The sequence below is a fragment of the Syngnathoides biaculeatus genome, chromosome 3 (genome assembly GCF_019802595.1).
Source record: "Syngnathoides biaculeatus isolate LvHL_M chromosome 3, ASM1980259v1, whole genome shotgun sequence".
In the NCBI taxonomy this organism is placed as follows: domain Eukaryota; kingdom Metazoa; phylum Chordata; class Actinopteri; order Syngnathiformes; family Syngnathidae; genus Syngnathoides; species Syngnathoides biaculeatus.
In genome coordinates this window covers 6,786,551-6,801,913 of record NC_084642.1, presented here as the reverse complement: position 1 = coordinate 6,801,913, position 15,363 = coordinate 6,786,551, and the positions used below count along the sequence as shown (strand labels likewise).

The window sequence follows — 15,363 nt, the reverse complement described above, 5'->3', positions numbered from 1 at the left end:
TTCTGGTAAAAATTAGAAGTACCAATTCAAATACTTTCCGCACAAAAAAGGTACAGACTTTGACCATTTACTTGAGTAGAATTTATTTACAATTCCTGCCTTCATAGTTTCTTTTTTAAAATGTGTCATTATTATTAACATCCATGTAGGAGAGTTTGAGGAATTGATGCAGCCCAATTCAGTCCAGAGTGAGGACTTATTGACAAGGATGAGAGAATCGCGCGAGTCCAAGTGCAAGAGCGAGGGGGGGGGGGGCAGGGGGCGGTGGGCGGGGGGGGGTGTTGCGGCTGCCCGTCCTCTCCACGCCTCCCATTGGCTGCAGCCAGATGCGGGCCGCCTCTCCGCTTCTTGTGGCTCCTTCCGCTCCCTCCTCGTCAAAAGGTTCTTGGACCCGCCGGAGCTTTGCGATGGGTCGCCAGAGGTAGCGTTCACCTGTACGGTGCGACCCACTATTGAAGATTTCGGATTATCGCTGGGATTGATTTCATTTATTTTTATTTTTTTTTTTACTTCATTTTAGTTTAGCTGTTGCGTGGAGATTTTAGTATTTTATTTTCTTGATCCTTTTTTTTTTTTTTTTTTTGCAACCTGCATGGAGGGATGTGGGCATGGCTTGCACCAGGAGAACCAAAACTTTGGTGTCCACATGCGTGATCTTGAGCGGCATGACCAACATCGTGTGTCTGCTCTACGTCGGCTGGGTGACCAACTACATCGCCAACATTTACATCAAGGTGCCCGTGCCTTTGCCCGAGAGAAAGTTCGAGGATGCGGACAAAAGGTCGGGAGACACTCTCCGGCTCATGGAGAGACTTAATCGGCTGGAGAATGTGGTCAATCAACACATACAAGGTAACGCAAATAATAATCACGAATACCCTCTCGCGTGACTTCACATCCAGCGGAAAGTTGGAAAGGCTTTTGCGCCCCTCGGGCTGCGTGCGTGCTTGTGTGCGAGCCTTAATTGTTTCTTTTTTGTTTTTGTTTTATGACCTAATCTGTGTTCAGACAATGTTGTTGTGCACAGGACATAAAGCCACCGTAGCCTGCTATATGTATTACTATTCAATGCCCGCCACACCTGTAAAACGGATCCCATATTCCAAATTCATACCTTTGCAAAAATCTTTATGCTCAGTTTTGATTGAACAATAATATCAATCAATCATATATCAATGATAAAGAAGTGGAACTGCACTGCATCACAACGGCTATCCTCTACTGTAGCAACTGTATGTAATTAAAAAAAAAAAAGTTTGATGTACTTCAACAAATTTGCTGAATATGCATGCATATTCCTGTGTGCCTTTTAAAAAAAAAAAAAAAAGCCTTCAAGCTTTTTATTGCCACTCTCAGCGCAAGGTGACTGTCAAACTAATCATAAAAGAAAGAAAATGACATATTCTTGTACCGCCGCTTGTTTAATACAATTGGACACTTCATTGGCACACGAGCTAACAATTAGCATCGACTGTATGTGTTGTTGTTGTTGTTGTTGTAACCCTTTAAGCAGTGGATATCTGAAAACAAACGGTGCAGCAATATATGTAGACATCACCATCCACACACACACATATATATTCTTTATCTTTCTGAAGAATGACTAATACTGCTGCCGTACTGAGGAGCCAAGTGGTGGCCCTAGTATGGAGCTCGCGCACGTGACGTCACCATTTTCACGGCGCCATATTGCCGGTCAAAAAGAGCTGCTCGATATTCTGGGAGACATCAAACCGGAGGAGAATATTTACAATACCCGAGGCCTCTTGTGCTGTTGGTTGTCACAACAGACGAGGCAGATATTCGAAGAGATCGTTCTATGGAATAGCAGCTGAAAAGACCAGAAAATGTCGATGGATTTCGGCAATTAAACGTGATGGATGGTGCCCAACCAAAATACACACACACCTGTGCGGCGATCGCTTCATTTCAGGTAGGAATTATTCTTCTCAATCTCAAATTACCAAAAAGTATTTATAATGCCTGCCCTGCGACTGACTGGCGACCAGATCAGGGTATAGTCTGCCTTTCGAAGCTAGCTGGGATAGGCTCCAGCTTTTCCCGCAACCCTTGTGAGGATAAGTGGCTAAGATAATGACATGACATTTATCATGCCAAGTTGGCTCATTTGAAAATAATGCGTATTTTAAAAAAAAAAAACTGTCTGCCACAGAGGTTAAGTGGGGTCGCAATCGCTTCCGTGGAGACGACTCTGTCCTGTTTTTTTTTTTTTTTAAATCATATTTAATGAATGTGAGTTTGTGTAAAACCAGGGGTCATTTATTGAAATATTGGTATATTAGTTAAAAAGATCGATGGATTGCGGCAAAGGTTACTGTGTAGCCGAATACGCTTCCGGGTTCACGAGCCGTCTCCCCTTATTCTTGATTGAGAACAGATCCACGTATGCGTCCAGACTTTTCTACGCTTTCAAACTCTTTCGTGTGAATCTCGACGACTTACTCACCAGATCCATGCGTAGATCCAGTTGTCCAAGACAAGCAGAAGCGAATTAACAGTCCAATTTCTTATCGGCGAAAACTTCGACTTCGGCATTAAATACGGGTCCTCTATGTCGAGTTTATCTAACTTTTCCAGGTACCTTCGTTTATTTTCACCTTCTAAATGTCTGACGATATCAGACAAGACTCTGGGCGTCGTGCTATAAGTCGTATTTTCGTGTCGTCTCCAACCGACTTAGCATTGAACAATGCTTTGCTAGACCGGCAATGTGGCGACGTAAACAAAAGTCACGTGATTTTATGACGTAGGTGCACGAGTGCTATACAGTTGGCCAAGAATATACAAGAGCACCAGAATAAGCAGTCCAATGTGCTAAATTTGACAAAAATTGCTTATTTTTTTTAATTCTATTTAATTGTCATTACTGTACTAGTAAGTATGATATACAGGGCTATTTTTCTCATCGATGAAAAGAAAACTTTTTGTTTTTGTTTTTTTGGGGGGATGGCATTTAACTTATATGTGTATTTTGAATTGAATGTGATTATTTTGGAGGAGGATGCAAGGCAAGGCGCGGGGGCAACGGCGCCCGTCCTCGGAATCGGAGGCCGAAACGCTAAGTTCGCATCTTGTCTGGCTAACAGCCGCTAAATCAAGAACAACAACAAAGTACAACACTTGGGTGCCGGAAGCCGATTTTGTAAATGACTTTTCTCATGTTGGTTTGACACTGATTATGTGGTGCATTTTAAGTTAGGCTGCTCTAATTTTTTTCAGCGTTTGGAGCTTTCGGGTTAATTTACATAATACCTAAGCTCAAATCAGCAGTCTGGTGTGAGAGAGAGAGAAAAAAATTGCGGCGTGACATTCATCATAACTTAAACTACTGACAGGAAACCGACCCGGGAGTATGTGCTTGTGTGTGTGTGCTAACGTGTCGCAACTCCATTAACCTCCACTTTTTTTTTCATACTTTTATGAAACCACCTGTGTAAAAATAACTAACCATGGCGCATATACAACCTCCGACATGTTCTTAAGTTTTTGGGATGCCTGGAATTCTTTTTCCCGCTCCCTTCCGGGCTTTCAGTCACTTCTGATCTGCGGATTCTGTATGCTTGATTACACGCACATAATTTCTCTCTTCTGGGGCTTTAAAAGAGTTGTTCTTGTCATCATGCGGTGTTGTTACGGTGGTGGGGGGTCCTCCGGGCTGGTCTCGAGTTGAAATACCGTCAACGGTGGCGCAGACGGGAATCTATTCCCGGGGTTGGGAAAACCTGAGGCTTTAAGCTCGGCTAAACATTCCTACCGGAGCCGCGTCTGCGTTTGTTTTCGCTGAGGTGACGCTTGATGCAGGTGCCTGACTTGACTTGAGTACGCCTCGCGTGGGAATTCATACAACATTTCAACATGTTTATTGTCATAAGCGCTGCAGAAAAACACTGGTTAAAACAGTCACTCACATCCGACGAACGCGTTCGCGCCCGTGCGCCAACGCACTCGCATATCTGCACAGTTGAGCAGGAAAAATCATGCGCGGAAAATTTGTTATGAGTAGAAAAAAATAGATATTGAAAGATGTTGCTTATTTTGTGTAGTCGTGACATTAATTTACATTTTTATTTACCGTATTTTGCACACTATAAGGCGCACCTAATTATAAGCCGCACCTCCAATGAATGGCCCATTTCAAAACTTTTTTCATATATAAGGCGCACCGCATTATAAGGCGCAGAGAATAGACGCTACAGTAAAGGCTGGGATTACGTTATGCATCCATTAGACGGAGTTGCACTAAAGGCTCAATATTGATCTATATATACGGTAAATCGGATTATAAAGCGCACCGTCGACTTTTGAGCAAACGAAAGGCTTCTAGGTGCGCCTTATAGTGCGGAAAATACGGTAATAAACTTTGTCAACAAAACGAGCCTGCTCCTAAACAATCGGCATTCACCCGGAAACAGGAAATGCAAGTTAACCGTACTGCGCATGTCCGGAAGTGATGCCAAAAGCGCGTGTTCAGAGCTGCTTCACGTACTGCGAGCGCATTTACGTCGAAAGTCATCAACATAATGAGCCACGTCTATCTATCTATCTATCTATCTATCTATCTATCTATCTATCTATCTATCTATCTATCTATCTATCTATCTATCTATCTATCTATCTATCTATCTATCTATCTCTCTATCTCTCTATCTCTCTATCTCTATCTCTATCTCTCTCTCTCTCTCTCTCTATCTCTATCTCTCTCTCTCTCTCTCTCTCTATCTCTCTCTCTCTCTCTCTCTCTCTCTCTATCTATCTATCTATCTATCCGTGTGTGTTTGTGCACGACATACACAGACAAACTTCAATGAAACTTGGACGTTATGTAAAACACAAATAGAGGAAAAAGAAAACAGAATACAATGATTTGCAAATCCTTTTCAACCTGATCGGATGATCCCTGATTTCCAAGGACACGAACAGGTCGGGACTACTCTATATGCAAAATTGCAAATTAGCCGTCGCTTATTAAAATGACGCCCCAAAAATAAATAATAAAATAAAATAATGTGACATTTATTTTATTAATACAAGTTGCCAACATTGACCTTTTAGGTGAGCTGAAAAAGACCTGAGCTGAGAAACGAATACTTCCCCAAAAATTTGGGACTGTTCTGTGCCAAAAACTGTATGTATTTGTGACGTTCCTAACCCTGTCTAATATATTGAAAATTTATGTACAGCATGACAAATCATCATCTGGTTGGCTGAGCTCGTTTAAGGTTTTGAAATATTGGGCCAGGCAGATCAAGACCCTCATAACATAATTGTCCAAGTCATTTTTAACTCACTGTCACACTTTGAATTTAAAAAAAAAATAAATACCAATGTGTGGTTTTTATGACCTTTTTCACTGTTGTAAACATTTTCAAAATGCCAGAAACTTCTAAAGAATCCAAAGGTGGACTTAGTGCCGGTCATAAGAACGAGTCAAGATATATTACCTGTGATAAAACTTCTTTTAGGTCTACATTTCCTTGTAATCGGATCATTTCAGCGAATTGCGGTAATCGACGCTGGTCTCTCTCAGAGACGTTTTTGTGGTGTGTAGTCCAATGTTGAGCAGGATGGGTATATTGATCCAGTTCCCATGCACCCTTTATGAGTTTAATCAGGCAAAGCATGGATTTTAAATGGTTCCTTGCTTATAGGAGTAACTCTTTAATGTCTTTTTAAATTTCCACTCACACTTCCAATTCCATTACCTCAAACTTTATTTTCCACTTGCAGTGATTTCCCACATTTTACATTATGAAACATATTCGCACCACGTCAAAGCTCTTTTAAATTCAACCGTTGCCACCACCTTCACACAAGTTGCCAATTGCCCCGCGATCTTGTTACCTCACGCACAACACGGCAAGAAACCGCGCATGCAATCTGTTGAAAACAACACTCAATTTAGCGACCAATATTTCCATTATTTTCATCTGACCACCAAACATCATTCTCAGTTCAATTTTCTCTTTTTCATATTTTGCTATTCATGAGTAAAATTTCACCAGCTTTGAGTCCCATTTAACTTTCTGCTTTTTTTTCTCCTTTTTTTTTTTTTTTGCACGAGACATTAACCACCGTGAGGTATTTATCACCTCAGTGTAGCGTCTTCGTCTTTTTATGCCAAGTTTAAAAGTAGGACAGATATCCTGTAATTAACGTGGTCGATCCTTTTGCATAGCAAACTCTTTCAGTCCCTCGTCCCAGCAGCACGTGCGGGGGCGGTGCCTTTATTAAGGTTGATGTGGACGGCAGCTTTGGATCGGTTGTATTACTTCTTTTTCTTTCGGCTTGTCCCGTTAGGGGTCACAACAGCGTGTCATCTTTTCCATCTAAGCCTATTTTGTGCAGCTTCCTCTCTCACACCCACTGTCCTCATGTCCTCCCTCACCACATGCATCAACCTTTTCATCTCGCCTCTGAACATGTCCAAACCGTCTAAGTCTGTTCTCTCGAACCTTGTCTCCAAAACATCCAACTTTGGCTGTCCCTCTAATGAGATCATTTCTAATCCTATCCAACCTGTTCACGCCAAGCGAGAACCTCAACATCTTCATTTGTGCTACCTAAAGTTCCGCTTCCTGTTGTTTCTTCAGGAACACCGTCTCTAATCCGTACATCACTGTTTTATAAACTCTGCCCTTCATCCAAGCGTAGAGTCTTCTGTCACATAGAACACCAGACACCTCCCTGCTTTCACTGCACGTCACAATATCATCTGCGAACATCATGGTCCATGGTGAATCCAGTCTAACCTCGTCTGTCAGCCTATCCATTACTACCGCAAACAGGAAGGGGCTCAGCGCGGACCCCTGATGCAGTCCCACCTCCACCTTAAATTCTTCTGACACACCAACGGCACATCTCACCACTGTTCTGCTGCCCTCATACATGTCCTGTACTATTCTAACATATTTCTCATATTCATATTCATGCAGACCCACAGCGATTGGGGATGTGTGACGTGCCTCACCTCTCGTCCAAAATCAGATGGGATCCAGTTCACCCGCAACCCTAACAAGTATAACCAGCGTAGAAAAAAATAATAAAAAAAGTTGAATACCTCTATCTACAGAATTTGTCTTATGAATCAATATTTAGCTCAAAGTGGGCGTGGTTATGTCTCTGGCTCTCCTAGCAATGAGAGTAACCATCCGAGCTCATTTTAGTCCTCGTATCTGCCATTAATTTAAAGTGGAGAATGTGTCGCAAAGGTCAGGCAGACTGATTGCCAAAAGTGTTACTAACGTGTTACACCTTCCCCCAACTGTTAAAGGTTGAGTCAACGTGCGACGTTTGGTCCTCGTTGTATACTCTACGTAGGTAATGTCGTTAGCGCACTAGGCTACCTTGGGCCGAGCAACTTCAACGCGAACCATACGTCAACAATTTGGGTACTAAGATGTACTAAGACAAGACTTGTTAGATTTCCTATAAGTCCTCACGGCCTTCGTCGTACAAGTTGTGAAGTTACTCACCTTTGATGTTTCTTCAACAGCGCGGTTTAATCACAAACGCGTCTCGTTGTTAGCCTGCTAAGCTATGGTAGTCTGGGCCTGTAAGGCGAGTTCAAGTTGACGTTTCTACTTGGCCAACTTCCTATTAAGTACGCACGGTCCTCGTTGTATACGATAACGTAGGTTTTGCAGGGTGTGTAGATACTCGCATTTGATGTTTTCCTTCATAGCCGCGATATATTAGCTCCTGTTTTTTCCAGGCTTCCGGTTGTTTGTCGACATAAACTATGGGTGGGATGATTCAAGCTTCTTCGTAGTATTTTCACTGATGATGCTACATGACTACATGTCACTTTGGGCACACTCCACTGTCTGGATCTTCCATATAATTGCCCCAACAGCATGTATTGCAGCCATTAATAATAGTGGCCAGCGGCATGAACAGTCAGCAGCAGAGACAGTTATTAGTGCACGTTCACAAATCTCTGTTAAAATATATTTTTTTTAGGATAAGCATAGAAGTCATGTTCTCATTTCATTTATTCTGACCTTGGCATTTTGCAGTAGCCATGACTTCCACACAATGATGCACTATTCAGACATCTACCAACTGAGCAAGCACTTAGTTTTTAGCACGCCGGTATTGGGTCTTAGACTAAAGAGCGTGCAAAGAAGGTTTATTGCACCTGGCTTGCTGCGGCCTCTGAAGGGAGAAGGTTTGCGGTGTCGGATGTAGGGAAAAGCACAACGTGACATTGCAAAGGACCCCGTTGCCACGACAAAGCAACATGGCAACAGCGCATAAGCTGTTTGAACTCCATCTTTTATCGCGCTGTCGTCAGCCTGGGGTAATTTGTTGGCGGGTTCGACAGTGCAGGTTCACGCACGCCCACCACGAAGGCTGTGCCACGGGTGCTCATCGCCTTCGACTGTACTGCGAAACCAAAAGTCGCGGAAAAATGTTGCACCTCCATGTCTGCGCTTTCCTAACAGTCCAGAGAACACTGTGTCCTTTGTGCTTGTCGATGCTTTTGGCTTTATTTGAGGAAAAGTGAAGGGCATATCCTGGTAACCGTGATGAAACAAAGCTTTTGTTTATGGGAGACTTAACTTAAATTGCCCATTAGTTTGAACGGTTTGTTTTTGTCTCGGTCCTTTGATTGATGGGCGTGAGATTAGGGCGTGGGCACGCGCCGCATAAGAGTCAACAACCCAGGAAGTCATTTGTATGCGTTTGTGCCGCGACTTTGTCTCATTTACTACGTATTCAAATGTAATCATTTGTAGGACTGCACCGATATTTTAGTTTTGGAGGTTTGCCACAACCTGAGCTGAATACAATATGCAGTTGCAGGGCTTTAACGTGGACAGAAATATTTTCTTAATTTACCACACCAGAGAGAAAAGCATGCCTAACATCCCTGCCAAATTTGATTTCTAAAAAAATATATATATTAGCAAGTTTGTAAAGCTTCAAAATTGTGAAAAATCAATCAGGTCAATTGTTGTGGACATGTCGGTGAATGGGGTGAATCCACGCTCCACTCAACTGTCAATCAAATGACACTTCTCCAACCAGGAAAAATTGATGCTAGTGTGTGTAGCATCTTTCTTGTACCTACAAACAAGTAAATATTTCCATCCATTCATCCATTTTCTTTTGCCGCCCATCCTCACGAGGGTCACGGGGAGCGCTGGAGCCTATCCCAGCTGTCAACGGGCAGGAGGCGGGGTACACCCGGAACTTCTCGCCAGCCGATCGCAGGGCTCATGGTGACAAACAGCCGCACTCACAATCACACCTAGGGGCAATTTAGAGTGTCCAATTAATGTTGCATGTTTTTGGGATGTGGGAGGAAACCGGACTGCCCGGAGGAAACCCACACAGGCACGGACGGGGAGAACATGCAAACTCCACACAGGCGGGTCCGGGATTGAACCCGGGTCTTCAGAAACGTGAGGCCAACGCGTTACCAGCTGGTCCACCGTGCCGCCCAAGTCAATATTTGAGCCTTGAAAATATAGCAGCTTAAATCCTCTGGTGGATGAACTGTATATACTTCACTGAGGCAACTCAAGGCTTTTTCACGGCACAATAACGAGGAGATGAAAAGTCGCCACGCGAGAACAAAGTCCCCGTCTACGTTACGTACATGTCAAGTCAAACTTGAAAAAAAAAAAAAAAAAAATCGCTGTCCTCCGCTTTTCTCTTTGTGATGTGTGACAACCGCCAACAACGAGGCACTCTAAAGCAACCCGGGGAAGCCGAGGTCCCCGTGTTTCAATGGGCCCTGTCCAGCCACGCCCATCCCCCTAAAAATCAGGAAAGCCTAAATGGTGACAAATAGTTTAACGCAATATCTTCACTGTTAAGTACTACATAATGGACATTTCCGACCTGTCAGTCACTCGTACAATAGTAGCCAATCAGATAGCCGCATTGGCTTGCCACGCCCCTCTCGCCGCATTGTCCCACAAGCAATGCTGGTTGTCAGTAGCATGCGCTTGGAAAAGTTAACGTTACAAAGAAAATGGCCCTCATATACGCTTGGGGAATGTGCAATTCCGATGAAAGATATCCGGCTAGGTTAGAAGGGGCCCGCTTGATTCATTTTCCAAAGCCTAAAACACAGTTGACGAAGTGTCTACGATGCGGAAGAGCGCACGTACAACTAAATGTGGACAATTTCAAGAAACAAAAATGTTCGAAGATAAGTGTGTGAAAAATATCTTCTCTGAATTTGATTTCATTATTATCTGTGCGTTATACATTGCAGAAGAACAACTTTCACTTTGTTAGTGTGTCACTCACCTGCTGAATGACGTGTGTAATGTTTTATGCCAAAGAGTCGGGTTAGGGATGTGTATTGTCTATTTGCCGATTTGTACCACATCGGGCTTTAAAGACAGAGCACTAGGTTCCATTACGACCCAAGTCAGATGAATACAATCACTCACTTATAAAGACTACAATGATATTACTCGTGATCTCTCCAAGTAAAAAGTACTCACCCTGCTTTACATGCGTAGTACGATTCCACTATTTTATCCTGTTAGATTTCAATATGAAGTTTGTGAGGCGTTGAACTTTTTTACGTCGATCGCCAACATTTCGCTGTAACTCTCTTCATTGCGTCCTGCTCCTTCCAAAATCTTAATTCCGTGTACATATCCTTGCGTGAAATAGTTGAGACCTCTCTGTAGAACTCTCTTGGACAAGTCTGACGCATTTGGCAAAAAACATACCCCAATATTATCTGGAATACGCGACAGAGAATCAACTTCAAACATGTTTGTTCAATCGCCATTTTGGAAGCTTGCGAGACATGACTCAGGGGGCGGAGCTTAATATCGCCATCGGAAAGGTCCATTATCAGTCTATGTACAAGGGTTACGTGTATAATGGACTGAGAAAAAAATCCCCGAATTCACTTCACAAGGTCTTTAAAAGACATCACTCCGGTTTAAGTATTTGCATTTTGGTGTTCGCTTTTAGATTTTCGGCAGTAACCCAAATGCAAGGCTGTGCCTGGTTTACTGCAGAAATTCTGTCATCACACAGACGCTCCAGCCAAGCGTGTCTCAAATCCATTTTTCCACAGTCGGCGCAGTTGCATCACAGCTGATCAGTCGACGCTGCGGACTGGAGGCGAGCGACGTTCCCCTGTTGAGCATCTAATTGGTTTGGGAAAGACAAACCGGAATGCCATTTCTCACTTTCAGCACACCGCAGCCACCGATACAACGTTTGTTCTATCCGGTGAGGAAACCGCTGTATACTTTCATACCGGCTCCCAAAAAAATCAATTGCGTATGCCATCTATTTTTTGTTTATGAGAGATCGGTGTATCAACAAAAGTAATTTAATCTGTATACCAGGGCACTACGCCTACGGGGAGAAGTGACTGAGTCGGTCGGCCCTTTGCGACAATAACAGCTTCCGTTCATCTCTAGAGCGCGTCCGTTGATCCAGAGGAGCATTTATCAGGTCGGAGTTCACCCACCACGACGGAGCAGGGAGAGGATCTACCTTGCTCGCAATTTCTGTCTCAGTTCAGCCCAACGTGAGCGGAATGCACAGAAGGGGAATTCTCTCCCCCCCCCCCCTCCCCAAAAAAAAAAAAAAAAAAATCCACAAAGTTGTAAAAAGTTGTCTGGGCAAGACGAAGACTTGAGATTCACGTGATTGATTAAGAGCTGCGGATGGATCGTCAGTTATGGGAGGGTTGCGTGGCTGAACGCAGCCGGAAAATTAATTCCCGTTTCAGTATCGGTGAGACGGATAGCGAACCTCCAGTTGCTCCCCGAGGTGTCATAATTGTGAATATAAGAGATTTGCTTTGCTTTACTTTTCTTCCAAGACTCCTCGGTCTCAGAGATCCTGCATCCTTTTTCCAGAGCATTAATAATGACTCTGATGTAGAAGTAACATTTTTTCCCCCCTAGCAAATACTTCACAATCGGGGTATTCATTAAAAAGCAGCTTGTTTGAAGGCTTGCTTTGACCACTGAGGATTTGCGTCTTCCATTGTGTTGCCCGACTGAATGGTCCAGAAGGCTCGGGGGGGGCTTGTGATTACCCACAACGATGATTTATCCCCAAATGATTGCGACGGTTCCAAAGATGGCTTCCAGCAAATCCGCCCATCGCATATCAGTGGAGGAGCTCGGCTAATCGGCGTTTCCACTCGTGTGCCGAGGACAGTTAAATTTAGGCGTTTATCTGATGCCATTTTTAAGAATGACAACGGATGAAGCGGCAGAATACAACGAGGGAAATCGGAGCAGTGAGCAGAGCGGTCGCTTTTTGCGTTTCCATGGACGTGCTTGTGTGTACTGCTCAGTATGTGGCGCTTGGTGTTGTGCAGGATCTGGTATGCGACTCGGTCAAGTATGAGCTTTGCACATACACTACGTTGGAAGCACTCCGTCCAGTCGAGTTTAGCCAAAACAGTCGTTTGTTCCTTTGAAAAGAGACACAATGACGTTCCTTCCAGAGTTACCGCTTGTTGTTTTCCCGCTCATAAATCAACACCCTGGAGTCTTTTTGCATAGTAACAGCTTCAAAAGTATGACCATTGAATTAAAGTGCACTACCTGACCCTCAACCAGGAAAGGCGCTGATGATTTAGCATTTTAAAAAATCTGGTTTTAAAGAATACAGTGAAGTAAATAAGTATTTGAACACCCTGCTATATTGCAAGTTCTCCCACTTAGAAATCATGAAGGGGTCATAAATTTTCAGCGTAGGTGCATGTCCACTGTGTGAGAGATAATCTAAACTGTCAATCTCAATCGGGGTGGAGCCCCATGCAAGACATCACCTCGTGGGGTTTCAATGATCCTCAGAAAGGTGAGGAATCAGCCGAAGACTACACCGCAGGACTTGGTCAATGACCTGAAAAGACCTGGGACCACCATTTCCAAGGTGACTGTTGGTAATCCACTAAGACATCATGGTCTGAAATCATCCATGGCACAGAAGGTCCCCCTGCTTAAACCAGCACATGTCAAGGCCCGTCTTAAGTTTGCAAATGACCATTTGGATGATACAGAGGAGTCATGGGAGAAGGTTTTGTGGTCAGATGAGACCAAAATTGAACTTTTTGATCAGAGTTCCAGTAACCGTGTTCGGAGGAAGACGAATGATGAGCTCCATTCCAAGAACACCATCCCTACTGTGAAGCATGGGGGTGGTAGCATCGTGCTTTGGGGGTGTTTTTCTGCACACGGGACAGGACGACTGCACTGTATTGAGGAGAGGATGACGGCGGCCATGTATTGTGAGATTCTGGGGAACAACCGCTTTCCCTCAGTCAGAGCATTGAAGATGGGTCGTGGTTGGGTCTTTCAACATGACAATGACCCGAAGCACACAGCCAGGAAAACCAGGAAGTGGCTCCGTAGGAGACATATCAAGGTTCTGGCATGGCTTAGCCAGTCTCCAGACCTGAACCCTATAGAAAATCTTTGGAGGGAGCTGAAACTGCGTGTTTCTCAGCGACAGCCCAGAAACCTGTCTGATCTCGAGAAGATCTGTGCGGAGGAGTGGGCCAAAATCCCTCCTGCAGTGGGTCCAAACCTGGTGAACAACTACAGGAAACGTTTGACCTCTGTAAATGCAAACAAAGGCTGTATCACACAAATAAATCGTTAAAAAAATCATACATTGTGATTTCTGGATTTTTCTTTTTAGATTATCTCTCTCACAGCGGACATGCACCTACGATGAAAATTTCAGACCCCATCATTTTGCACTTAACAGGGAGATAAAATGCAATGTCTGCTAATACAAGAGGATGTCATGGCCCTGTCGGTGCCAGTCCTGATGACGCGGCACTCACCTAGCGGCAATCAGTGGAGGCGCACACCTGCGCCCCGTTACACGTAATTACGGCCTATACAAATAGGACCACACGACCGGTCTGACCTTTGCCAGATCGTTGCCTCATCCCTCGTTCCCACACTCTCCTGATCCTGTTCTTGCTCTCACATGTACCGATTCCTGCCTTTCATGCCTGCCGATTTCATTACTGCCGTTTCCGTTGACTGCCTGTTGGGTTCTCGACACCGAACTGAATCAAGACCTTTCCCAAACTGCCTCTGCGCCTCCCGAGTTGCGCATTTGGGTCCAACCCCGTGTTCTGGTCGTGACAGACGATGTCTACGATCGGCAATACAGTGTAAGCTATCGATGTTAGCTAATTTCATATAGCCTACCACTGCTAATCAGAACGTGTTGCAATCCCCCTGGAAGTAGTTAGAAGCACAATAACGTGGCCAAGGATCGGCACGACCGCTGATGCACTTTCATCGGCTTTATGGAACAAACTGTAAAATAATAAGCGCATTCAACTCCCACGGGAGCCTGGAAACAAACAATTAATGTTCCCATCTTCTGCCGCAAGTATTTAAATCAACCGAGACCTTATTTCCACCAGTACCTGTTTTGTTTTTGTAACACTGAACAAGGTATCCCAAAATGTTGGGAAAATATTTTAGGGAACCCTTGGGCCAAGGCAAACCGTTACATTTGATTTTTAGGAATCCGTATTCAGTGATTAATTTTTTCAGGTTATGTTTTCATCATTTTCAGTTCTTTGTGTGCTATAAATCCTTGTGCAGACCTTCTCGTCTTTTTTCCCCTGAAAACACGTAACGGCGGGCTTACAATTTGTGAAAAGGTGACGCCATTATGGTGATGCGAAGGGAAAAAAAAACAAGGCTGTGAATACTAACCAGGAGAAAAGCATTCAATAATTATGACGTGGAATCACAATAACGGCGCTTCATCTTCTGTGAAATTCCCCACGTGAATGTTCCGAGCATCGGCCCTTTGTTGTTGTCTTTGTGTGAATGAAATCATATCGGTGAGATCGATTGGACGCGTCGCTCGCTACTTAGAGATTTTCCTCCAGCCTCCTGTCAGCCGAAGATTCATTTGACTTTGGTCGCTACAAATATTGCGCTCTCCATTTATTAAAAGTCTGAATCATCTGCCGGTACAGCAGCCTGTAGGCAGTAATTCAGACGCCGTGACGGGGAGTGTCTGGGGTGATGAGTGCAAAGCGGGGTAGAAACTCCGTTAACTCGAGACTACGGGAATACGCTCGCACTGGAGGATGTTTGCTAATGAAAACAATTAATTACATTTAATCCAGAGGAGAAAATCGCGACAATCCAGCAGATGTCCCTCGGCAAATTCTACTAAATAGATCAACTTCCCCAGTGTACATATTTTGTATTTGCTGTCCTCGTTTTCTTCATGCAAAAATATGCACTTTCAATTTGGTTTTCCTTGATTGGGTCCACAATGAAATTCTTTAAAAGTGCCGACAAAGAAAGATACATTTTAAAAAGTAAATAACAACTATTATGAATGAAAAGAGGG

The 15,363-nt window shown here is 43.9% G+C and overlaps 1 protein-coding gene across 1 annotated transcript in view; it reads left to right on the top strand.

The window, feature by feature from the left end:
- Positions 1 to 570: 570 nt before the first annotated feature.
- Positions 571 to 15,363, top strand: part of galnt18b (UDP-N-acetyl-alpha-D-galactosamine:polypeptide N-acetylgalactosaminyltransferase 18b) — a 94,216-nt gene continuing 79,423 nt past the window's right edge. Inside the window, exon 1 of the mRNA XM_061814154.1 lies at positions 571 to 852. Within this exon, the coding sequence (XP_061670138.1) occupies positions 609 to 852 (244 nt within the window). The 5' untranslated portion in view covers positions 571 to 608. The remainder of the gene's footprint in view (positions 853 to 15,363) is intronic.